The sequence below is a fragment of the Rissa tridactyla genome, chromosome 9 (assembly GCF_028500815.1).
Source record: "Rissa tridactyla isolate bRisTri1 chromosome 9, bRisTri1.patW.cur.20221130, whole genome shotgun sequence".
In the NCBI taxonomy this organism is placed as follows: Eukaryota; Metazoa; Chordata; class Aves; order Charadriiformes; family Laridae; genus Rissa; species Rissa tridactyla.
Genome location: NC_071474.1, coordinates 39,814,708 through 39,839,908, shown reverse-complemented (window position 1 = coordinate 39,839,908; position 25,201 = coordinate 39,814,708). Strand labels below are relative to the sequence as shown.

Below are 25,201 nucleotides of genomic sequence, written 5' to 3'. Positions count from 1 at the left end.
GCATGACATGACATCAGTGACATTATTCTCCCACAGTTTCTCAATCTTTCCTCAGTTTATTTACATGAGCTCCAAATAGCACTAGGAGACAATAAATAATCACGAAAATTTGCAGGAGAATGAAGTTTAGATGCATTAAGGAGGGAACTAATAGCTGAAAACACTTATGCCCATACAGGTTTTACATTTAATCAAATATTTATCAAGCAGATAGAACATTTTTACAAACAAGCAATTTCTGTCAACAGAGAAGGTAACACTGTATGCCTGTAGGACCAGCCACATAAGTAAAACCTGCTTCACAGAAAGGAAGCTGGCAAAAATTCCCCATTCAAACAAAATTGAAGTTACAGGCATTTGACCTGCAGCGTAGAAGGAGGCGGAGACAGTAGAAACAGTGAAATAGATCCTTTGTAAAGTACCAGATTACTAATAAACTATTGATTATGCACCTAAAACGCAATTCAGTTTCTCTGCAGCAAAGCAACCGACGTGCTCCAACTCATGCAAGGCTCCAGGGCTGAGACAAGGTGAACATCGCCACTACGTTTTCTGTGCATGCAGCAGTTAAGGTTTAACATTGTTAAAGCAATTAAAGGTGCTGAAAGGATCAGCAGGTTTTGTCCACTTCTGTTCAACACACTATAAAAAAGCAGAACTTAAAAACCTGGATTGCCTTTTCTCCTGCCTAAAGGGTGTTTATTTTTTGACATTTCTAATATCAAAAATTCCATATCTTAATTTACCCAGTACTGCTGAAAGACTTCCTTTTAAAATAAAACCTTTCTATCTTCTTGCACACACTATGAAGAAACAAAAATAGGATGTCCTACTGAAAAAACAATTGGGAAAAAAAACCAAAGAAAAAAAACATTCTCCAGAGGATGACTTTGTTAGACAGAAGCGCAAAAGAATGAAACAACGAAGAAATTAAGTCAATTTCTTGATAACATTCTCCTTGCCCCCAAAGAGTTTGTAGCGACTTTGTATCTTGACAATTCAGATAGATATGAAACATGTTCACTATCACAAAACAAACAGCCAACTCTTCCCTGAGGGGTGGAAGAGCAGGAGGAATTAGCTCCATGAAGATAAGGCATATCATTATCAAACAAGATGAGCAGAAAATTGAATGGAGCCATGAAGAAGCACCCTGTGGACTCCAAACACATAAAATGCAGATGAAAGAGGACTGGCAAAGCCCCAGAGGAAATGAGCAGCCTTGCTGGAATACATTTTGAAAATACTTCAGTCCTTTCCAATTAGAGTCCAAAAACTGTTGGTCATTTTATCCCTTACCATTTTAGAGTCTAGATTCTCAGCATCCTGAGGATGGTAGACAGTCATTAGGGCTTCTGTACTGACAGTTTTGCTGTTATCTCTCTGACCCATCTTTGATGGTCCCGCATCAAAATCCTTCGGAATGTCAGAGGCAGAACTAGCTGCAACCTTGAAAAAAAATTTAACAGTGGTGTTTACAAATGCCAAACAATCCTTCAAGAAGCGGCGCTGACGCCAGAAACCATTTTGCTTCTAGACCATCATTGTTCGTTATATTAACTTACAGGTACCAGATACAAACTTCCAAAATAAATGAAAACCAGCAATCCCTGCTCTGCACAGGTGGGCTTTCAGGAGGCTGCACTGGAAAAAAAAATTCATCTCTACAGCCAAAAACTTAATTATGAAAGGAGAAATATAAACAATGAGAACTGTAACAGTTAGGGAGGCCTGACCACCCATCACCACTGAAGTCAGCAGAAAGACATTAATTTAAATGGAGCCATACACTGAACTATACAGAAATGCTGAGAGCATTTAAAATCCAGCATTAGAACCTGGACTGTTTTTCAAATCCTGATGGAAAACAAACTAAAAGAACCCAGAACCGAATGTATTCACAGTAGCACCATTGTTTAACACATTCTTTTTCGTACGGGCTCAGAGTTATTTATTTTTCCACACCTTAAAACCAGAGGTACATGACTTAGCATGGTATGTCAAAACAATCCAGATACAACCTGAAATAAAGTAATCTAAAAGGGAACACCCCTGACCAGCAGACCCTACCACTCAGGTCTCCCAGGGCTGTGCTGTACCCTTATCAGCTGAGGATTTCCGCTGATATCAAACTATCTTGCTTTTATTACTCATTTTTGCCTTCTAACCCTTAAGAAAAAGAAATTTAGACAACTTGAAATCTAGAGGTCCAGCAGACGTTGTTCCCCGTCTTATGTCTAGATTCATCCTTAAATATGAATGTATAGCATTACAGAGCAAAACAATGACAACGATACATAAACTCTGAGTAAGACTACACAACATTATTCCTAGGTACTAAGAAATTAGAATTAACGGAGCAGTTACCTCTGTATTTATGATGTGTTGTGGACTTGAAGTTGCATTGCATTTCATTCTGAGCTTTGCCACAAGCTGTTCGAAATCTCTAACCTCTGTGAAACGAAAAGCTGTTTTTCCTTTGGTACTAATGCTGACTCCTCTGTTGGCTGGATCTGGCTTATCCACCCCTGTGACCTATGGAAGCAAGGATACATAAATTAGGCAAGAAATTTTACCAGCTTACTTCTAAAAGAGAAAATCTGCATACATGAAAATGTAGTATTAAGCCCCACACAAGCAGAATCAGTAACACAAGTAAAAAACTCACTACTTTAAAGCTCAGTGGTCTGCAGCTATTTTGGCACAAGGTAATAAGTATTATGTGATAGATTTTTGACAAGAGTACCAAAAATCTTTGAAAACATTTTCCCAGCTGTGAGTGCTGAACTTATTTGAAAACCTTGCCTCCTTCTACCTGCCGAAGCTGTTACTTTTTTTCTTACCATCCAAAAGCAGACCAAACATGGCTTTTGCAAGTAATCAAATGAAACAAGTTTCACAAGAATGATTTTCCACTGAGAATACCCTTTCAAAGATAGCTGTCATAATACATGACAGCTGGAGCTGATTTTAATTGCCATGACAGAACAGTTACAGATTAGAGCAGTTAACACACTTTAATAATGCAAGTACAAGTGAGACAGTCATGAATAGCTAGACTGACTGCCATTGCTGATGCTTTTACAATGTTCTAGGTAAAAGATCAAAGACCACTGAAATAAAGTAACTCTGCAGTACTGTAGAAAAAATAGCGAGGGCCTGACGATCCATAAGAATAAAATTAGAGTCAGCTCCTTGAACACAGCCTCTTCTTGTTTTTCACATGTTATGGAAGTCTCTATTGTTTGCAGGACTATTTATAGGTGATCAAATAAATTGCTTTATCTGGGCGGGGAACATCAAGGGTATTGCTGAACTTAGCTCAGCTCGCGCCCCTATGTCAGGTGTCTTATGTCAGGCAATATGTACACAGAGCATCTAGAGCAATTATAGAACCTGGTTAATTTTCAGGCTACTGTAAAATATGTCTGGGTGCTGATGAAAAGCTTTTAACATTGGGAAACTGAAATGTGGCAATGTCCCAGATCACATGAAGTCAAGAGAGGGATGGAAGGGCTTTTTTCCCCAGAAGTTACTCCACGGTCTAGCTGTAGTACTCTATAGAAACATGAATGCTGTGTCCTTTACAAGATGGTCCTTATTCAGTCTGTAGAGACTATCAGCTGTAATGGCACTGATACTTGTTCACTGACGACTGTCAATGGATTTTTCCTATAGACTTTTGAACAGACAGCGCTGCTCAATTGCTGCAAAAAGAATTTTTTTAGCACTACTGAGCTAAGAAAGAAACACAGAAGAGCGATTACTAGTCTTCAAGACCCTCTACAATTCTTTATGTGTTAAGAATCTCTCAGTAACCCAACTTCAAGAATTAAGCAAAAGCTTTTTAATTAAAAAAAAAAAGTATTTCAAAATTTGGATTCTGGATCCAGCTACAGAAATCAGGGTAAATAGAAAAGGGGAAAAGGATATAGGGAACAAAGATGAAACATGAAAGTAGTTCTATAAATCTACAAACAGAATTCCTACATGCAGTATCCAAGGTAGGGGGAAACATATGACATCATGTAAAGTAAGCAGATCCTAATGAAAATCTGCTAAACTGGCATTAAACCACACATGTGCAAAATCTCTGGTATAACTGGCTCTGACTCGAAGTTTGCATTACCTCTCTTAATGGAATGATTACACTGCACAGGCTGCCATCCTGGCTAGCAAAGCAGATGTAGTTTTCTGAAATGCACATTTTCCCATGGGTGTTGTAATGACTGAAAGGAACCCATAAGAAGCACTCATGAACTTCTTTCAAGGTCTCTTCTTTGGGTAGCCTGAAGAATGCACTAAACTGCTCACTGTGGGCACGGCTCTCTAGGCCTCTGGATTAAAAACAAAACAAAAAACAGGGGAGGTGAGAGAAAAGAAAAATTATGTAAGTTTAAAATGTCTTTACAAATACAAAAGGTAAAAAGTCCTTGGGAAAAGAGTAAAACATCATGCTCTCCCACAGTCCGTGGACTGATCTGGAGCGTTCAATGTTTTGCTTGAAGAGGCAACAAGGGGCAGGAGCACAGCTATCTATATACACCCATCTAAAAAAATACTTAAACACTTCACTAAACAGCGATAGATTCAAGCATGTTCTTACACAGTAAAGCACTTTGCTGGATCAGGGCCTACAGGTAGTGCGGGAAAACATACTAATAGCCTAATCTGCTCTGTTTCCCAACCCATCAGAATACGCACTTACACCTAAAACAAGTTCTGGCTTGACAGAGGAATAATTAGCCAGAAATGTAGCACATGTTGTAAACATCTGCCATGGGCTAATTCTTCACAGGAACTGCAGCCAGAAGCAATGTTTTGGTTGTAGAGCAACATCCCTCTCCAGCACTGCTACAAAACTGAGGTATCAATTACCCAGGAAATACAACCTAAAACAGCTTTTATTACTAGTGTACTATAAAACTACATAGCTTTTTTTTTTTCCTTAAATCATAGGTGCATGGAGCTCGAAGTAGGAAGAGTTATTAGAAAAATGCTTTATTGTAATTTCTGATTTGCAAACAGGTAACATTTCCCAACAAAGCTTTAGTCCCTTTATGTGAATTTAAATTACCCAACAACAGATGTGCTTTTCCTGGTTACTTTTCACAGTAAATAGCTGTGCTCCACGGATCAAAACCTGAACGTTTGAGTGCAAATATGGACAGCTCTCTGAGGAAAAGGCAATATTCGCTTCAACAGAAACCAGAACTGAAGAGAAACCATAAAATTACTACAAGGAATAATCACACACCTTCCTTGAGAATGAGGGATGCTAACCATCGGGTTACTGACATACACATCTTTCCCACTGCACCCATCTGCAACTCATTGATTTTATCACCCATCTCCAGTGGCAGCAAAGCCATGCAGTTATTATTTACACATGTTTATTAAATGATTTATTCTCCACTTTCTCCTTCTTCACCAGATCTCTTTGTCGACACTGCAGCTTCATTCTTAATTTTCTAATCCTAAATGCTGCTAGAAGACCTTTTAAAAATTCAAACTACTATAAACCCTATAGTTGAAGACCAGCTCTGAAGGTCTGATCACATCCTGCTTTCGTATAGACTTTTGATACTGCAAAGTAACAAGAAATTACAATGCCCCACGTTACTTTGATCCCAAATTTTAATGAGACACTTGTTTAAGAGAACATCAGCTTTGCTGACATTTACAGATCTCCTTGAGACATGCATTCTCTTCCCCTTTGCCTAATAAAGTACTGGTCCTCGAGCAGACAGACTCTACGTAACATATTACCTCTTGGTGATCTGCAGAGGATCATGAAGGACTGGGTCATTTTCAAATGTCTCCTTGTCAAAAAGTCTCCTAACAGCATAGTTTGCCAGCTGCTCCATGAGAAGGAATGTTTCACTAATGTGCAAAAACATGGAAAAATAGTGATCTTCCCCACGGGAGCACACATGAATGCTCTCTGTCAGAATTACATTGGAAGTCTTCTCAAGCTTTGATATTTCATCCCAGGAGATAATAAGTTTTACTGAAAATACGAATACAGGCAGATGTGAGTAACTTCTTGTTAGCTGCTACCCTCATATTAAAAAAAGAAAAGTAGTAGTCAGCAGCACTAATAAAATATAATTAACCAATACAGTTAAATGATAACCCACTTGGAAAGGCCTACAAATTCACAAGCACAAAAAACACTCTCTTCACAATTCCTGTAAGATAATTCCATTAGAAAGAATTTTACAGGAAGAAAAACATTGAAGACACACCATGTATGAAAATACAAGCTTACATCACCTTTTTTTTGCACTCATGTGAAACTGCAAATTGCAAACAAACATCATCATATAAGCTACCTCACTTCAACAGTTTACCAATAGGGCTTCTTAAAGTAAATCCATCATGTATTGGCAAAAGGAACCGTGCCCAATAGCTATGATATTTCCTACTACAAATGAGAAGTATCTTAGAAAGGATCCTACTTTCTTTATGCTTTCTAGTTTTCACATAAATACAGTTATAGCACACATTATTAGAGGCATTTGTTTGGGCATTTCAAACTAATGTTACACAGGAAAAAGAAGGTATGTGCAATTATCACCAGTGCACAGTGCAACCATGTGAAACACCAAGTCTGTGTGTGAAGAAATAACTGTAACCCTCACAGACCAAATTAATATGCAGCATGAATAAAGATTACAACATCTTTTCATTACAGCCAACTGCAACAGGTCTGCCTTCTCTCTTATACAGAGGAAGAAAACTAATGGACATTGTCCATTAAGTTACACGAATGTATTCATTTCCATAAAGTATTTTATGTTTGCAGTTTTTTTCTATTCTGTGTTGACATCTGCTCACATGGCAAAATAGCTGCCTTAGGACATAGCAGGAATTCTTCCAAATCTGAAAGATAAACAGTAAAATGTGAAGGGATTAGGCTTAGTATCGACGCTTGCTTACCTTCTGCTCCCAGCAAAAATGAGTAAAAACTAAGGAAGTTAGTACTAAGATAAAGCCATCCTTGACAGGGCACTCTGCCCTTCCAGTAACTGCATGAGTAATAGGTAACCAACTTCTCCTGCTCCGGTAATCCAAAACACTTTTCAAACTTCATAAGACCTTCACGAAACTTCTCAGGATCTTCTTCTTTTACAAAAGAACCTTTTCCCTCTTCAGCAATCAAACCCTAAAACAAAAGAACCAGTTACCTTACATACGCATCCATGTGGGTAGGTGTCATATATGCACCTGCATACATACAGCGTAGCATTCTCCTAACAGGACAGTAAATTTTAGAACAGGAAGAATAGTCTGAGGATCTGATCAAAACCCAGGTCACAAACCAAATGTGCTATTTCAGACTCATCCACCAAGTTTCCCACACAACTTAGGCAGGACACACATTCCCAGGCTTCCTCTTCTGAAATAGATATATTTTCCTCACTTAATCACAAGAATTCCTGGCTAAATATTTAGCATACATAAAGTGCACCTTCACAAAAATACGCCATATGCTTCCCAGGCATTACTAAAATTATTCTGACATAATTTATCAACAGTTTCAGATCACTCTCTAAAGGCATCTGGTGTATCATTTACCAAGAAGAGCATATGTCAACCAACCTTACTGAACTGTGAGGCAGATAAACAGGAACAATGGCATGTGTTGAAGTTAACAGGCACATACTACTCAATAAGAAGTACGTACCATTATGATGCTGTCCTTTGATATTCTAAAGACGACACATTATTTGCATACGTTTAGAGGAAAAAAATACTTAGCTTTCCCCAATCATGTCATGTGCCCATTACTTACTCTTATCTTTCCCTGGACAAAGCTCGTAATATCTTCATTTGAATCAAATACTGATAAAGTCTTCATAACATTGTGTTCTAACCAGTCCCAGTGTTCTGTTATTTCTTCTCTGCTGGATCCTGATTGAAAGAGAAAGTTAGTGTTACTTAAAATTAGAACAGGCTTTAATCATTTCACTAAAAATATTAATCAAGAGAATACTTAGCAAATTCCTGATTCACAGAGTAATTTAAAAACACAAGTCCAAATGACAAGTCTCAAATTGATTGTCCAACTCTTGCATACACTAAAAATGTATTTGGTGTACATTAAAAATGCGCACTGCTGTGTTTTTATCTTTCAAGCCCTTTATGCAGCTATATTTCTACCCTTTACATCCAGAAACATCTCAGCTTTGCCAACATTGTGTGGCTCAGTGATGAAGCCTGTACCGTCCCAACATCGTTAGAATGCTCCCAGTCTAAGTCTAGAAGGTGGGAAATGTGAGGTCAAATTCATCATACTAAGAAAATGAAATCTGATCCTTTGATATCCTCAGCTGTGATCACTGGGTCACACCATTTTCCAGAGTAGAATTCCAAGACTTAGACCTGCTGTGCAAAATCCCGTCTAACAAATGTAAGGATGTAAAGCATACATCACCGTAACCAGGAAGGTAGCAAAGACTTATCTTTGGATACATGAAACAACTATTTATGTTACTGACAACAAACAATTGCTACTTACTCGTGCTCATTACAGGTCATGGTTTTATCTCATTCTAACTATCAACTGTATTTCTAACCACAGTAAAGCTCAGTCAACTGCCCTTCAGGAAACAATACCCCATCCTACCTACAATAAAGTTCTGCTTATGCTGTAATTCCAAACAACGCATATTTTCATGCAGTTGCAGGCTTCTACAAGAGGTGAGAAGCACAGCTGCACCCCATATGGAAAACATACACCAGAACTAACTCCTGATGCAGGAAAAAAGTCTCATTTATACAAGGTGAACAATCCTTGAAACAATGTTTGGCGGCACCAGAATTAGTATTTTTTCCTTCTGGACCCTCTGGGACTCAAACACACGGGAATAAGGACTGTTTTCTTTCCTTTCATTACACATGCGCGAGAGGAGGAATAACTTAAAAAACCTGTTATCAATAACCATAAGGAATGTAGGCCATAGAGCCAAGATAAAATTAAATGCTCCAAAAATATAAATACTGCTTTTTCAAACACCTTAGAGAGAAGCCAACCTTGTTACTTTATTTACTTGACACTGCTTTTTAATCTAGGTTTCAGACAGCTACCCCCTACTATAGGATGAATGATGTCACTGCAACTTTATAGCAAAGAAAAACCTCTCACACCTGAACTTTCCAGAAATACATTTAGATTACTGGTTTACTTTAAATACAAAGGAATACTCCTACCCACCAGCTACTTTAATAATTACAGAAATGTGGCAGGCCAACTTCAAAATGCTTATGATAATGCATCTTATTCTTTCCACATACTCAATTACAAATTATGCAAGTGGTAACAGGTAATAAGCAGAGATGACACTAGTGAAACAACAGTAGAGGTTCCAGCAAATTCAATACTGAATCAGTTCTTTAAAGACAGGTGAGTCCCCATCAGATGGTGGGAGGCAGGGAGAGCGAAAGAGAGGGAAAGAATTTACATAGGTTTGAATAAAAGGATTCTAGAATATAAATTAATTGGCAGTTTCATCTTCCACAGGAATGCTCACAACTAAAATCAGCCAGTGTAATCACACACTATCAATACCCCCAAGCCAGAACACACCTTTAACAATGTCTTTTTTCTCAATTTACCTTGTAAAGACTAATTAAACAACTTTCAACGGACTCCACAGAATTAGTTAAAGTTGCCTTGGGAATGAATAGAAATTGTTCTAAATATGGGTGGATTTGCAACAACACTTTAAAAAATTATATGAAGAGTAATTAACACAGCAATTAAATTGCAAACTAATTATTTTTCTCAGACTACACATGTAGACCAATTACTTGAGTCACAGTGTGAATCAGAGGCACAGATGTGACACAATAAAGATGAAACTTTAAAATAAATATTTAAATGATTTAGGAGCACCGTTTCAGATCCTTAGTATGTAACAGCAGGAACAAAATGTAGTCTCTTCAATTTCTTCACTTCACAGAAGGAACAATCTGTTTTCTAACACAAAGTACAACTACATTATATAGCCTTTTGTTGTAAAGTATACTTGTGCAGCACAGAATTGATATAAATTGGATCCTAAGGTGAAGATTACCTTTTGTATTTTCCCAAGGGCTGACCTGATGGCGTGAGAATTCCCCAGAGTATATTTCCAACACACTTATCAAAGTACCTTTTTGATAGCCTGTCACCATCAGTTCTGAGTTCTTCAGTAGTAGTCTTAAAATTTTATTCACTGCCAATTCACAAAGTGTTCAAATTCTATCAACTTTATAAGGCTGTCCTTTTAAAGTGACATGTAATGGATTACATTACATCATTATTAAACAGTTTTCTCACTGACTACTGCCCTTCAGAGAAGTCCTTGCAGAATGTGAACAGGAGCAGATTAGGATTACAGCGAGAAACGTGTAAACGATTAACTGAACATCTAAAAGAACAAATCTGTATTTTGAAAGTAGCTAACTGTATAGAGAATACAGCAAGAGGCCCAATTTTTCATTTAAGGTGAAGCAATGAAGCAAAGTCCAATGTAACAACAACACAGCACTTACTAGTGGAATTACTCATACATGTAAGTGTTTTCAGAATGGTGAATTTCCTGCAAAGCTCATCTTTTGCCACAAGCAACTAAAAGGAAGGCCCAGAGCCCAGAGAAGTCTAGATGGAGTCTTGTTTCTTTAAAGAACACTGCTAATGAAAAAAATAAAAGCATGGAAAAATGAACTAAAATACGTGGTTCTTTTTTACTGTAATTATAGATGTTTTCAGAGTTTTCAATAAGCCTAAGAAATAGATTAATTCCACAACAGTGACTTTTTAGCATTAGATCACATGACAATATTAATTTACTTCAATATAAAGACAAGACCATGCCTCAGAAGAAAAACCAATGATGCATGTAAAGAATAAAAGAGTCCACTTTTGGAATGCAGGTCTCTTTGGACACCCAGAAGTTAAGCAGCCTGTATAAAGGAATTAAGAGTTTTTCAGGAGAAGCTGCAAAACTTAAAATAAATTAAAAAAACCCACAACAAAATAAATGCATGCACGCTATCAGAAAGCGTGCTCTAGGAAAAAGCATATACTCTACTCTCAAGGTTAATTTTCATTTCTATTTTCTACTGATTAATAACACAACATGAGAAAGAGAAAGAACTTCTAAAACTACAAGAGCAACAGCTCTGACCATGACTGGGAACCCGGCTCATTTTAAAGCAAAGAGAAAGTAGAAAAAGACATTAGGATAAGCAGCTCCTGCTATTCCTACCTACAGCACACTTAATACTCTCAAGGGTCAACTTCTCCGTATCATCCTGAACTGTGCCAAGATACACTTGCACCTTTCAGAAGAAAAGATGGTGCGTCTATTGGAGCACCAAGGCAGCTTTTCAGTACTTCACAGACTGCTGCAGAGAGCAGGCAATCGCAAGTTGTAATAGGAAGAGTCCATAGATATACTCAGAAAAACTGGAACGACATGCTACTGTCAATCACAGGTTTTCAAATAACTGTAAACCATTTAGAGGTCACAGGAATGAGTAATGATGTGAGAGGATTGGCCCAAAAATGGACCGCATACTTTGTAGCTTCATTTTTCACTTTATAATCTCAGTTCGCTTCTAAATCATAGTACATACCACATGCAATGGACCAGTAGACTTGAGAGTCTGGTGTCTGATGCAGGATGCGAAATGGGGCGACTTTCGATGTAGAATCCAACACCGCATCTAATGTTCCCACGAGAAGACCTGTTGTGTTCAAGAAAATGTATACAGCATAGTGAAACTAAGGTTTTTCAAATGTACACTCGCTTCTCTTTCCTTTCTTAGTCAATAGGAATGCTACCCAATACGGACTAATGAACTCAGAGGAAACAAAAGCACAAATAAATAAAGCAAAAAGTGCTCCCAGAGGAACCTCTTTGGGAGGTGATGATATTTTGATCCAGTAAAAGCCATTATAAACACAAAATGAGGGTGAAGAAGTTTTTTGAGATGACCCCCTTGGAAGAGATAGCCACATAGTATGCCAAACTAGAGGACAACCTGAAAAGTAACATGGTAGTTCACAGCCTTCAGTGAGCATAAGCAGTAATTGAACTACCTCTTAATTAGTCATTTACTGTTCTGTTTTCCAGTCACAGGAAACAGGAAAATGCAATTCCATTATGTCTGATTTTTATGAAAATCACACCATTTTCACATGAGAACACCATATCATACTTTCTGTGCATACAAAAGTTTTGCTGCTCATAGCTAGAAAATACCTGCCATTCTTTATAAACAGTCTGTCAGATGACTCCTACATAAAGTATGGAACACTAATATTTCATCCTATTACATAAAATGCATTATTCCGACATAGATTAGACACCCAAGATACGATGGCCACATCACCTCCCTGCCCATAAATATTGAATTAGCTCCTATTAAACAGAGTTCAGATTAAAATATACTAATTTCATTAAGGAGACATACTTAATCTCTCCACAACCAGGAGCAAAAAGTTTCCTGAGAAAATGAGTATGCATTTTATCTTGGCTGCCAAAATCATTCTTGCTGCACAGTAATAAAAATATTAGCCCAGATATTTTAGAAGTTACTTTCAAATCTAATAATCAGGGAATTCTAAAAGAGGAAGAAAATTCCGTAAATAAAAAAAAGATAGGCTTTTGGATCCTGATGCAGAAGTAAAACTTTTTCTTCTTGTTACAACATAAACGAAAATACAAGCAACAATACCTTATGCTTCCTTCCTGTATCTCCTATGCTTGCCATCCTTCTAGCATGGCCACATAAATGGAAAGTTAACTAAAGCTACCAAAGCAATCACACACAGCTTGTATGCTCCTACAGAAGAACTGCAAAATAAGAGACGAGATTACCTAGAAAAATATGAGATGCAATTACCCAAAGTGATGCTGTAAAGTCTGTTCTGCCACCCCGCTGAGATCACGGATGCAGGGCATTCCCAAAAAAATGCTATTAGTGTAGAGAGCTCGTATGCAAAGTTAACATATCCCTCATAGCACCTCTAAGTACCCTTCCTTGTTTAATGGAAAATAATCTTTTGATTCAGGTTTTTAATATTCCATAGCAGCATTAGATTTAGATCATTTCAAATGCATCCCTCAAAAGTTATTTCAGAATTTTTAGGTTGGTTTCTGATGCTTTTTGTTCCACTTTCTTTCCATTAACCCCCTCTCAAATTCTGAACAATATCAATTGTGAGAGAATATAAGAAAGTGAAGTAAGACAAAATCGTGTAAGTCTACACAATCATCTTCAGAACGTGGTTTTCCTAAGGGTACACTTTCAGCATAAAGCTTGTGTGACTGCCTTACGGTGGCTATTCAAGTTTCATAATGCTTTTGGTTCTCTTAAAAAAAATGGACGTGAATAATGAAAAACACAAAATAACCCCAAAGACCAGTACATTACATCAATCAAAAATACTATCTTGTCTTTTCTGCAATTCATAGATTGTATGTTACTGTTGGAAAGAAGAATTTTTTTGTAGTTTCCAACTGAAGTCAGCCATTGAATAGATAACAACATTTATGTCTGTTTAAAGAGCTCTGGCATACTGAATGAGTCATAACAGTGAGCTGATCTCAAGGTTGGCTTTGCTTCAGCGAATGTTTTATTATTTCATTCACAATTCTCCTAATATCGTTTTCTGTTATGATATACAATACAAGGACATTAGTCACCGTTTATAAGGTTAATGCAACTGCTCAGCTTGAGAGAATGATTACAACAGTGCATGACAAAGCAGCACTCCTCAAAATGCCCTAACAGTTTCCGTCTACTTGGAAGGTCATTAGATTTTAGACACAATAAACTGTATGGGGTTAGCATCAGTCACTTCAACAGTCCTACTGGTCAATACTGCTTTGTCCACAAATGTGATATACACAACAGGTTTGCACTTAAGCTAATAAATACTCAGTACATGATGAACTAATTCCAGTGGCTATGGCCACTGGCATAATTGCGAGGAATCAGCATGGTCTCACCTTCTTACCCTAGTTCTGAAAGTGCCCTAAGAGCTGCGTAATTTTTGAATACTGTATTATCAGTCAGGGTTTCCATAACTACCAGTTGTTGGGTGCTTCTCAGCAAGCATTCCCTTTTATTGCTATTTCCCGATGGAAAATGAAGAACCAGGTTCACCCAGGCAAGTGAGGCCACTGCTGAGCGGTTTGCTGGCACTCTGCTAACTCCATTCGCACAAGACTGACAATGAATGATTCACTTCCAGGGCTGCAGAGATTTAAAATTCACCTGTATAATGACAAGGATATTAACCGTAAAATCAGGGAGTAGGTAACAAAAAAATCAGTAACTGCTCAGCCCAGGCACTAACACTATCTCCGTAAGGGAGGCAAGGGGAAAAAGCAGCTCAGGCCATACTTGCCAATCCCTCGCTAACGAAATGTAGTACATGTTGCTCTCAATAAACCAATTTCAGGAACAACCTACAGAAGGTCATCTACTCTCATCTCTGCTCAAAGCTAGACCCCACAGTTTCTACTGTGCATTCCACCTAAATCGTCCTCTTGCCGCGCTCGGGGAATGACTTCAGCTGTAGATACAGAACGGGATGCACATTTACACAGAGAAGGGGCTCTGCTTTTAGAAGAGATTTTCAGTTTCACAGCTACTGGAGTAAAAGTAGTGGGAAATACATTAGATACTTAAATAAATAGAGTTAAATACCCTAAAATTAAAACAAAGAATAGCTTTGAAATAAGGATGTGTTCTTCCTAAAAGTCTCCTAAAACACTTGCTTAACAAGAGATCAACATTAGCTGCAGAGACATGCACCAAAACACATCTGCAATGAATTATGCTCTCATTTGTACTAATTTAGGCCATAAAGCCAATATGTTACATGAAAATAACTGCCCAGCATTTTGCCATCTGGGGGCAACACCAGTTTGTTCTTCTATAATTATTTCACCAAGTACATCAAGAGTCTCCTAATACTCACTTTTTGTTTTGTCCTTTTCAACCCACAATCTCAAAGATTTTTTTTTCCTGGAATAGCTGTCAGTTACATCTTTTTTACTGCTGACAATCTTCTTTATTTTAAATATGTATATCATACCCAGCAATGTAACTACTTCCTATCCTTTGTGGGACTAGTGTAATGCAAACAGAATAATACAAGTTCCATTTTACCAATGAAGAACTGGAATCAAAGAAAATATGCTGCTGTCTTTTTTTAAAAAGGCACTATAGTTTGGAAGCAAAGTTAGCACAAGCCTGTTCTCTTCTCTAATGCATAACAGTACCTTTGAGGTCAATAATTAATTATATTAAAACTGGATCAGACAGCCTCCTGATTTGCTACGTTAGGAGTGTTAAGGGACGTAAAATATTTATAAGACTGTAAGAGTTCCTTACAAACAGAAATGTTCTATTAGCGCAACACTGGTCGGGCCCATTACACTAAGGATTTTGAAAACTAGACACTTTGATGTACAACTGAGTTCTCACTCTTAGTTTATTTACATCATCATAAAAAGGAGCTGTTTGAAAACACTGTAAAAGCTTTTCCCTGAGTGGCAGAAAGTGATATTCTGCAGCTACAGTCAGCTTCATTTCGGCAGTAACTGCTCACTTCTAGAAACTGAAGAGTTCAAAGGCTAATCAGAGCAGAACCAAAGTGGAAAAAATACTGTAAAACAAGTAAGTTTGTGACAGATAGCTGTGGTAGTTTGATCTTGGCTGGATGACAGGTGCCCACCAAAGCCGCTCTATCACTCCCCTCGTCAGCTGGACGGGGGGAAAAAAAGCATGATGGAAGGCTCGTGGGTGGAGATCAGGACAGGGAGAGATTACCCACCAATTACCATGATGGGCAAAACAGACTCGACTTGGGGAAATTAATTTAATTTGTTGCCAATCAAATCAGAGCAGGGTAATGAGAAATACAAACTAAATCTTAAAACACCTTCCCCACTAAAATACCTTCCCCACCCTCTTCTTCCCAGGCTCAACTTCACTCCCAGTTCTCTCCCTCCTCCCCATTTCGGCGCAGGGGACAGGGAATAGTGGTCACGGTCAGTTCATCACACGTTGTCTCTGCCACTCCTTCCTCCTCTTGGGGAGGACTCCTCACACTCTGCCCCTGCTCCAGCGTGGGGTCCCTCCCACGGGAGACAGTTCTCCACAAACTTCTCCAACGTGAGTCCTTCCCATGGGCTGCAGTTCTTCACTGACTGCTCCAGCGTGGGTCCCCCATGGGGTCACAAGTCCTGCCAGCAAACCTGCTCCAGTGTGGGCTCTTCTCTCCACGGGGCCACGGGGCCACTCCCTCCAAACTCCTATGCCGCAAGCTAGCTAGCAATGATGCAGACAACAAGCTACATCTTTTAAAAAGCAGGAATAGGAATACCAGCAGGAGCCTTCTACAGATTCAGAATAGCAATAACTGCTGCAGGAAATCCAGGACTTGAAGAATCAAAGTTTTCCCCTACCCTTCCAAGCACGGCACATAAAACAAGCAGGGAAGACTAGTTCCAGCCATGTATTTCACTGACAAGTTTGTCTCCTCTGACAATTGCATTTTACTTTAATTTCTCAAGCAGAAAGAGATGAATTGAAACAATGGAAGCAGAAAACAAGTAATTTGTTTTCTGACATTTGAGTGAAAGATTGGTATTTTATGACACCAGATACTCATTTGTATAACTACTCAAGGAATACCCACCTCCTAATTAAGGTCCTGTCTAAACTATAACCAAAGCAGCATCTTTGTGACCAATACGCTTAATCTCACTAGACCTTGGTTACAGCATGTGCATTCACAACATAGGTTTTGTGTCATCATAACTGTGCTTCCGCAGATGGGCCGTTTTGCCTAACTACATTCTTATCAATACACTCTAGAAAACCTGAGTAGCTCTCCCACAGCAGCTCTGCAGAAGACAGAACGACCAGAGGACATGGTCACACGGTTGCACTGCCGGACATACAGCAACGTACTTTGGGACAATCTATTGTGTTCTGAATTATCAGGAAGTAGAACCAGGCAAACAGGTTACAGTACCTGTATCCTTAGGTGAGGTCTAAGAAGGGAAAGCAAAATGAAATGTAAAGCTAAGCAGGTGCACACCTGCAGGAAGAGAGCCAAGACTGAGCAAAACCAGCACAAGATACTTCTGTCCATTTTTACCCACACCAGCCAACTCAGAACTACGCTGTGTGAGGAACACAAGCCATAAGAGCTACATAAGAGCTGTGTCATCTACAGATGACAAACTGGCCCTGCTGTAACAGTCAGTCCAGAAGGGTCACACAAACACATCCAACTGCAGCCTTCTTTCTAAACCTAGGACAGCACCAGAATTCCAGCCTTCCTTCAGGTAAGTGTCTTTGCTCTCATCTATCTTTTTCTCCTTGCTATGTACCTTCTGCAGCTATCAGCTGCTTCCTCAAAACTCACATGTCCCCTCCTTAAAGTCTGTCTTACCAAGTGTACTCCTGTATTCTTGGGAATCCTTTGCTACTGCCTCCTCAGCTAGTCCTTGTTACTGCTATTCAAACCCTGCAGCACTGTTCAGCTTTATTCCCATTCCTGCCTTGATGCATTGCCCCTCTCTTCCCTCAACACTTAGTCTTCCACTGCTGCCTCCCTCTTTCACTCATAACTCCCCAGTCCCCCAATGCTGCCAGTCACCTCTAGCCTTGTCTCGCCAGCTGAAAAATGCTGTTCAGAACAAGATTATACTTGGCATGTTTGCGATGACTTCAGAAGATAATAGCTGTGCATTGTTTTTTTCTAAAGTAAACGCTAATTTTCTTGAGTGACACATAGCAATATAAAATTAAAATCAGGCACAGCAAATTATACTAGCTTATACCTAGGAGGTTTGAATATTTTCGAACCTGCAAACCCAAATATAACTGCATTTTTTCCAATTTTCTTGTTAATCTTTCTTAATCACAATTTTAATTCAATAACATCTCACTCTTTTTGTTTCTGTCCAGTGAGAAACATAACTTGTACAGCCAAAATCTGTATGAATCTAACATTATGAGAAAAACTACAGAAATAAAATGTGCAATGCCACATTAAAAAAAGCATACTACAGGAACTATCCCATTCAAGTCTTTTTCCACACTGTCAAATGCCATCAAGGACAGAAGACTAGTGACAGAAGCCTCACCTTCAACAAAATCCGAAGGGCACTAGGAGGCCCCAGCCCTCTGTCCAACTGTAAGCCTACAAGGATGTTTTAAAATGAACACCTAATTCTAGTTCTTATGATTTCCCTTTAGTCACAGTTCTTATCACACAGAAAGACAACCCTCATACCAACTCAGCTTCCTTGGCTTCCAAAGATACAAGGACAGAGAATGGCCGATCTAGCCTGATGCCCACAAGACTTCCAAGGTTGCAAAAATATCACCCTTGGTTCTAAGCCAAAGCCTAACATTATCTATCGGTACTATTATGATATGCCTAGAAGAGAATCTGGGATTTTGTGATGCTTTCTTTTCACACTTTCTTTGTGCCCTCCAAGTGGTACAGATGCCAATGAAGAACGCCCCACCTCCAGCTGGGAGGGCTATATATACATCTGAAATTCATAAGCCAAAAATTTGGACTTTGTGTTTTTGTCTTGTAGAATGAGTAAATGTTTCAACAAGACAATTACACCTCGTGTTTAATATAGCTTGCTTTATGATGACACAATTAGAGAGAGCCTAGAAAGACCCAGAGGGACGCAACTCATGCAAAACACCCAAGAACCATAGCCCACCCAGGAACAACTTTACTCTGCTTCGCTGTAGCATCTCTCTTTGACAGGGTCAATGACAGATGCCAACAAACTATGAAGGACGCAGTTCTAGTCTGAACAGCTACCACAACAGTGGCAGCTGGGGTCCCTGCAGTACACAACGATACAAACAGACAAGAATTAAAAATAGAAACTCAGCTCCATACCTTGAAGTTTGCATGAAATAAAGTTTATTATATAGTTGTCAATGCCCTGTCACTTTCCTGACACACCCCTCCTGACAAGCTCCATCAAATCACATGCTTGTTTTTTAACTAAGTGATCAGAAATGCCTCAGCAGGAGCTCACTTCAAGCAGATTCAGATACACGCAGGAAAAAGGATTTGGAAATGAGCATCTTGCCAAAGCAAGACAGATCTGTCATTTCTTCTGATGCCTCCTTCCAAAAAGCTGCAAATCTAACTCTGCCAGGGTGTCCGTTGGAGCAAAGGGCCGTTACACCAGTACCGAGTGTTGGGCTTGGTACTGACCTCAGCTTGACATACCACTGCCGGGGCAGCTGCTGGCCCTGGGCAGCCCAATGCCCTCAGCACATCCCCACTGATCTCCTCTGCTACCATGGGCACTGCAGGCCCCATCCCACGGAGTGCGCCAGAAACTTTATCCGTCCCTGGAAGTGTTCAAGGCCAGGCTGGATGGGGCTTTGAGCAGCCTGGTCTGGTGGGAGGTGTCCCTGCCCATGGCAGGGGGCTGGAACTAGATGATCTTTAAGGTCCCTTCCAACCCAAACCATTCTATGATTCCTTTTCCCAGTGGGATTTCTGTTGACTTGCCTCTCTCATGCCAGGAAAAAGGGGGGAAGGAGGAAAAAAAGAACCACATGAGACACCCCATGAAGGTCAAGGGCTCCAAAAATCGGCCAGGCCTCCCCCCCTCCCTGCCCCTCTGGAGCCGGGGGGGTCCCAGGACCGGCAAACGGCCATCCTCCCCCTCCAGCCCTTCCTTCGGCCCCTTCACCCGCCAGCCCCGAGAGACCGGGCCTGAGGCGGCCCCGCCGCCGAGCCGCGGCGAGACCCTGCCCCGGCCACCGGGGCTTGGGGGGGGGTGGGGGGGTGGCCGTACCTGCCAGCCCGCCTCCGCCCTCCTCGCCGTAGCCCCGCCGCCTCTGCAGCACGAAGTACTGGTTGGAGCGCTCCTGCACCCACAGCTTGAGGGCATTTTTCAGCAGCACCTCCTCGGGCTTCAGCCACATCGCGGCGGCCGCCTCACTCCCCGCCGCCGCCGCCGCCCATTCCTGCCGCGCCGCCCGGCCTCCCCCTCCCACGTACACAGCCCGGCTGCCAGCCGAGCCAGGCGAGCGGGGGGAGCGGCGCTGCCCCGAGGCATGCTGGGAGATGTAGTCCCCGCGGGCGGCTGGCAGCGCCGCGCCGCTGCCTCAGGACTACAGCTCCCGTCGGGCGCCGCGCGGCCGCCCGCCTCCCGCGCCGTGTGGCGGCAGCCTGCCCGCCCGTCACGGGCGGGGACGGGGAGAGGCCGCTCGCAGCCCGCCGGGACTCGTCCCAGCCCGCGGAAGGCGGCTCGAGAGTTGTGGCTCCTTCTGTCCCACAGGCTGCGGGAAGAGACTCGTCCTCCCGCCCCGCCCACACGGCACCACCCCGCCCTTGTCCCGGAGCTGACCGGCCCCAAGCCCGCTTCTGTCAGGCAGGGCCGCAGCAGGATCGGGCCTCCCCGACGGGCCTCCAGTGTGTCCTTAAAACGCCTTCATAAAGCGGGCTGGGTGTTTTTTTTTGTACTCTCTGCCAGTCGGAGAAGTCCCATTCTCAATTTTGGCCAAATTGTATTCTGTTTCTGTATTCCATTCCACAGACAGGCAGCACCAGAGACTTTGGCTTTTACGTTTGCTTTTCTGTCAGCACTAAGCCTTACGCTGCCACAGGAGACTGGGGTGCAGAAAGAATAAAACCCACAGGAAAAACCTGCCATGCAAGAAAGAGAGCCATGGCCACTACCTCCACCGGCAACCCTGTCACAGCGCTGGTGCATGTCCCCTCCTGGTCACAGGCCATGCCAGGAGCAGAGGAGTGGCCCCACCAGCTGCAGAAGTAGACGTACAGTCACCATTCCCTATTTACATTTCACGTTATAAAAAGACCATCTGCCTCATTGCTTCTATCGCCCAACATGATTCAGCGCTAATTTGGAGTAGGCAATTAGTTGCCTTAACAACAACTTGACTTGTGGTCTCAGTATTTTCGTGATTTGTCTGCAAGACCTTTGGCGTTTGTCCTCAACGACTAGCTCTTCAGATTGTTTGCAGACTGGCTTTATCAGTTGTTCTGTGCTAGAATAAATCAATCTATCCTGTTAAGGAACAGGACATGGTCATAGGGACTGCGCTTGAGTATCTGCTCTGACTACTGTCTTCTGTTGTGGTCTCCTCCTGATTTAAAGAGTAGTTCTCTCAGAGACAGGTTTCAAAAGCAAATCGGGTGCTGGAACTACTCTGCCACATGTACCTGGCAGCCGCAGATGTCCCAAAGCTGTGGGATGACCTCCGGACTTGCTTTCCATGAGCACTGCGCAGCACAGCCTAACTCCCAGCTCCCCATGAAGTCATGATCACAGCTCAGTCTGCCCATTATTGACCCCGCTTCTCTTGCTGTTTCTTCTCCAGTCTCTTCACTATGTCCCAAAGAGCTCCAGATCTCTCCCCGAGGCCTTACACTTGATAAATGGTATCTTTTGGGGCTGAGCAAAACCACAAATAAACGCCTTCCAGGAGTGGAAGCATCACTGCTTCCTCTATTCCAGGACTTCTCAGGGTTACCATCTTTTCCCACCTCCGTGTTAGATTCACTCCTGGTGCTGATACAATCTGTCATTCAGTACAAACAGGGTAAGTAGGACATTCCCATTTCTCAGGAACTTCTCTGGGGCTTGCTGTCCTGTCAGATCCTTCCCTTAGCAATCTCTTTCCAGCATAATTGACCTTCCTAAGATTTTCAAGAATGATGCCTTATTGATTGTGTATCATATGAAAAATTCATCACACAGTAGTTTACACTCAGCCTTTACTTTGAGCCCTTTCTAAAAAAAATTATGCACATGATGCACTAACTATAGGTTGCAAAATTGGCACTTTTGCTTTATCCTGTCTTCCTTTCATCCCTTTCAACAGTCCCAAATGTACTTCACAACCAAAAATGCTTCTGCCAGCACTGATCTATTTGTGAGCACAGGCACAGCAAGATTCTGCCAACCGCGCACCGAAAGATGTTTGGCAATGGCCATCCAGTTCCATCTGCATAAGGAGCCATCTACCTAAAGGCACTAGTGTGAAAGCAGAACTGAATGCGCAATCACATTTAACTCACTGGAAGGCTTCAAAAATGGGTGAATTGCAGTGCTATGAGACCTTTCCCCCTCCCCCCCCCCCTTTTTCTTCCAATCACTCATTGCACCACAGTAAGGGAAGCTGTAGTATTAAAAGGTTTTACCTTTGGGAACTGAATATAGCTTTAACTAATACTAGTCTTTTTACCTTTTTTTTTTTATAACAGAGTAGAAAGCAATGAATTTCTGGTGCTTTACCTTTACTAGAGAGGAAAAATGAATTAAAAGGCATTAGCCAGCATGTGGTAACTAACACAGATAAAACGTGACTGACACACGGGAAACAACTCCTAGATACACCGGCACATCGCTCTTCATGAGGCAGTTTCTTCAGTCCCCGCACTTGAAGTGACTGAGAGTAACAGACATTAGCACGTTCCTGGAGATTTACCAGCTGAACTGACAGAGTGATTCCTGCATGGATGCTGCTCTTCTAAGAACATTCCCAGAGAGAGTGTTTGCCATTTAATTTTCCCCAATTAGCCAAGCCCTTGGAGAGGAAATACCTATTAAGGATCTAACACAGGTCTTTAATTCCAATGCTAATTGTACGGGGAGATACCATTGGCATTTCTGACCCAGAGCTTGGCTTTTGGCATCTCACGCTGGACATGTTAGGACATATATGGCTTTCTTATGTAAGATTCAAACTTTGTTAATTGTATAAAAATTTAACAGTAAAATGCTACTACTTGGAAAACGTCTGTTTTGTTTTCCTCTCCCTTGTTCAAAGTCTTGAATGTCTTTCTTCCAGTTCCCTCAGGCATTGAATTCTTAACCAAATACTGTTAAAATGCAAGAGTGCTCCTCTTTTGGCTTGGAGGAATTTATTTATAGGCACTTAAATTCTTTCTTAATCAGTGCACAGTCATCCTCCAGTCTAATCAATGCCTTCTACAGCAACAGAGATTCATTTAGCGCTGCAGAATTTTTCTTTCACTTTATTAAAGACCTCCTAGAAATGGTAAATTACTTCCCTCAAGTAACCATAGCCAAGATTATATAAACAGATAAATAGCTATATAAATACGTTTTGGCTTCACTCAGCAACCAACAGTTGAACAACCAGTGCAGAGAATTACACAGTTGTTAATTCACAATGGACGAACACTGCAATTTGTTTTCAAATTTCCCTTAAAGCCAAAATTAAGTTGCCAGAGCCAGTAGATTTTCTTTCACCTATTCCAAAATGCCAGCCATTACAGCCCTGCAGGAGCGGAACTCTATTCAAATCTGCGCCGTGAAACCATCAGTCTAAACCTGGCTGAAACACAGCAGGGCTACTTGCTGTATGTTAAACACGGAATGAAATTACATTAAATTACATAGCCAAGGTCATGTGTGTATTTATTCTGTCCAACCGTTAGGTCATTTGACAAGTGCAGATCTTTCCAGCTAAAGACCGAGGCGGACTACGTCTCACCATGTCATAGGAAGAGTCCAACTGTCCTTTGACTCAAACTGCTTTTATATGTTTGCAGCCCCTCATCACAAGCCCTGCCTTTCCCTTAAGCAAAAACGTCAGCTATAACTACATTTCTATAGGAACACCTGAAAATTTTCCTCAATATGAGAAAATTGTATTATTTTGGTTTGGGATTTAAAATAAAACCCCACTGCTGTAAAGCCTGGTTTATAAGGAAGCACAGTAATCCAGCACCAGGTGACATGGCTTCCCCTCCTGCAGGGGTAAAAAAATAAATCTTTCCCAGTCCCCCTTTGAGACCACGCAAACATTTGAGTGAAGTGTCTAGATCAGAGCTTTCCCGTGTGAGAGATAAATGACAGCAGTGAGTAAACACTTAGCGACAACGCTGGAGCCTGTTCTGCTTTCTCTTTGGGGGCAGAATAATTGACATGTCTGCATGACTCAATGGGAATATTAAGAGAGTCAAGAGACACACGTTTCAGCAACTGTTACCACTCGCGGGCACGTAATTTCCAGCATCTTATATGCATACATATAGCAAAACCCAAAACTATTGCACAATAACAGCACGCTTGCACCACGTTTCAGGAACAACCCTATCCCCAGGCACACTGCTGTTCGCCTCCTGCTTAGAGGCCAGTCCATCATGCCATAGTGCACGTATCTATGTATACATAACACAGAGCCATTCAAGCCTTTAGCATCACCAAAAAAAAAAAAAGTCTGCTGCACAGTGCTTTAAAACAGCTGCTACACAAGGAAACCTGAAAATACAAAGTGAGAGTGGAGCTTTGAAATTTCTTTAGCACAGGTAAAACTGTAGCAACGTTCTCAAAGGGGAAAACCTCAGCAGAGTTCAGTGAAATAAGAAAGTGGATTTTTTCAAAGCCAGACAGCAACAGACCCAAGTTCAGTGCCATAGACTGTGTGCATGAAATTTGCACACTTTCATTTTTAAACAATACCCCTTGCATAGCTAATATTTACAAATAAATCAGCACACACAAGAACATGGCAGGTTAAGCTGCGAAACCAGAGAAGCATTAAACTCCTCTGTGTAGCAGTAACTGAAACACTGTTCAGATACAAGGGCTGTATTTATTCCTTTAGCAGTACTTCACATTTGATAGAAGAATCTTAAAAGCCTAGAAATTAGTCTGTCATGGTTTAACCCCAGCTAGCAACTACGACGACACAGCTGCTCACTAACTCCCCCACCACCACTAGGACAGGGAGAAGGAGAAAAGGAGGGGGGGGAAAAACCTCATGGGTTGAGACAGACAGTTTAATAGAACAGTCACACAAGAGGAAAATCATAGTGATAATAATAATGGTAAAAGAATATACAAAAATCAAGTGATATGACACAAGTTGCTCTCACAACCCAATGACTGTTTGCCCAGCCCATCCCAAGCAGCGATCACCGATTCCTGTCCCCCAACCAACCCCCATTTCTAGACTGAGCATGGTGTCTATGGTACAGAATATTCCTTTGGCCAGCTTGTCCCATCTACCCTCCCTCTCAGCTTCTATGGGAAGCTGAAAAATTCCTTGACTAAGGCAAACATTACTTAGCAACAACTAAAACAACGTTACCAGCATTATTCTCATACTAAATCCAAAACACAACAAC

At 41.1% G+C, this 25,201-nt stretch overlaps 1 protein-coding gene across 4 annotated transcripts in view; it reads right to left on the bottom strand.

The window, feature by feature from the left end:
* The window catches only part of TBC1D8B (TBC1 domain family member 8B), a 35,163-nt gene extending 15,055 nt beyond the window's left edge, over positions 1-20,108 (bottom strand). For 2 of the 4 annotated variants that reach the window (XR_008468372.1, XR_008468373.1), the window contains exons 1-8: positions 19,869-20,108; positions 11,629-11,739; positions 7,799-7,917; positions 6,943-7,168; positions 5,770-6,010; positions 4,130-4,337; positions 2,368-2,535; positions 1,300-1,449 (exon numbers count right to left, since the gene is read on the bottom strand). Coding sequence is in view for 2 of the 4 variants with exons in the window: in XM_054213931.1 (XP_054069906.1) it covers positions 1,300-1,449; positions 2,368-2,535; positions 4,130-4,337; positions 5,770-6,010; positions 6,943-7,168; positions 7,799-7,917; positions 11,629-11,739; positions 19,869-19,998 (1,353 nt within the window). In the remaining 2 variants the exon portion in view is untranslated. The remainder of the gene's footprint in view (positions 1-1,299; positions 1,450-2,367; positions 2,536-4,129; positions 4,338-5,769; positions 6,011-6,942; positions 7,169-7,798; positions 7,918-11,628; positions 11,740-19,868) is intronic. The other 2 variants (XM_054213931.1, XM_054213932.1) reach the window with 1 other exon arrangement.
* Positions 20,109-25,201: the final 5,093 nt, after the last annotated feature.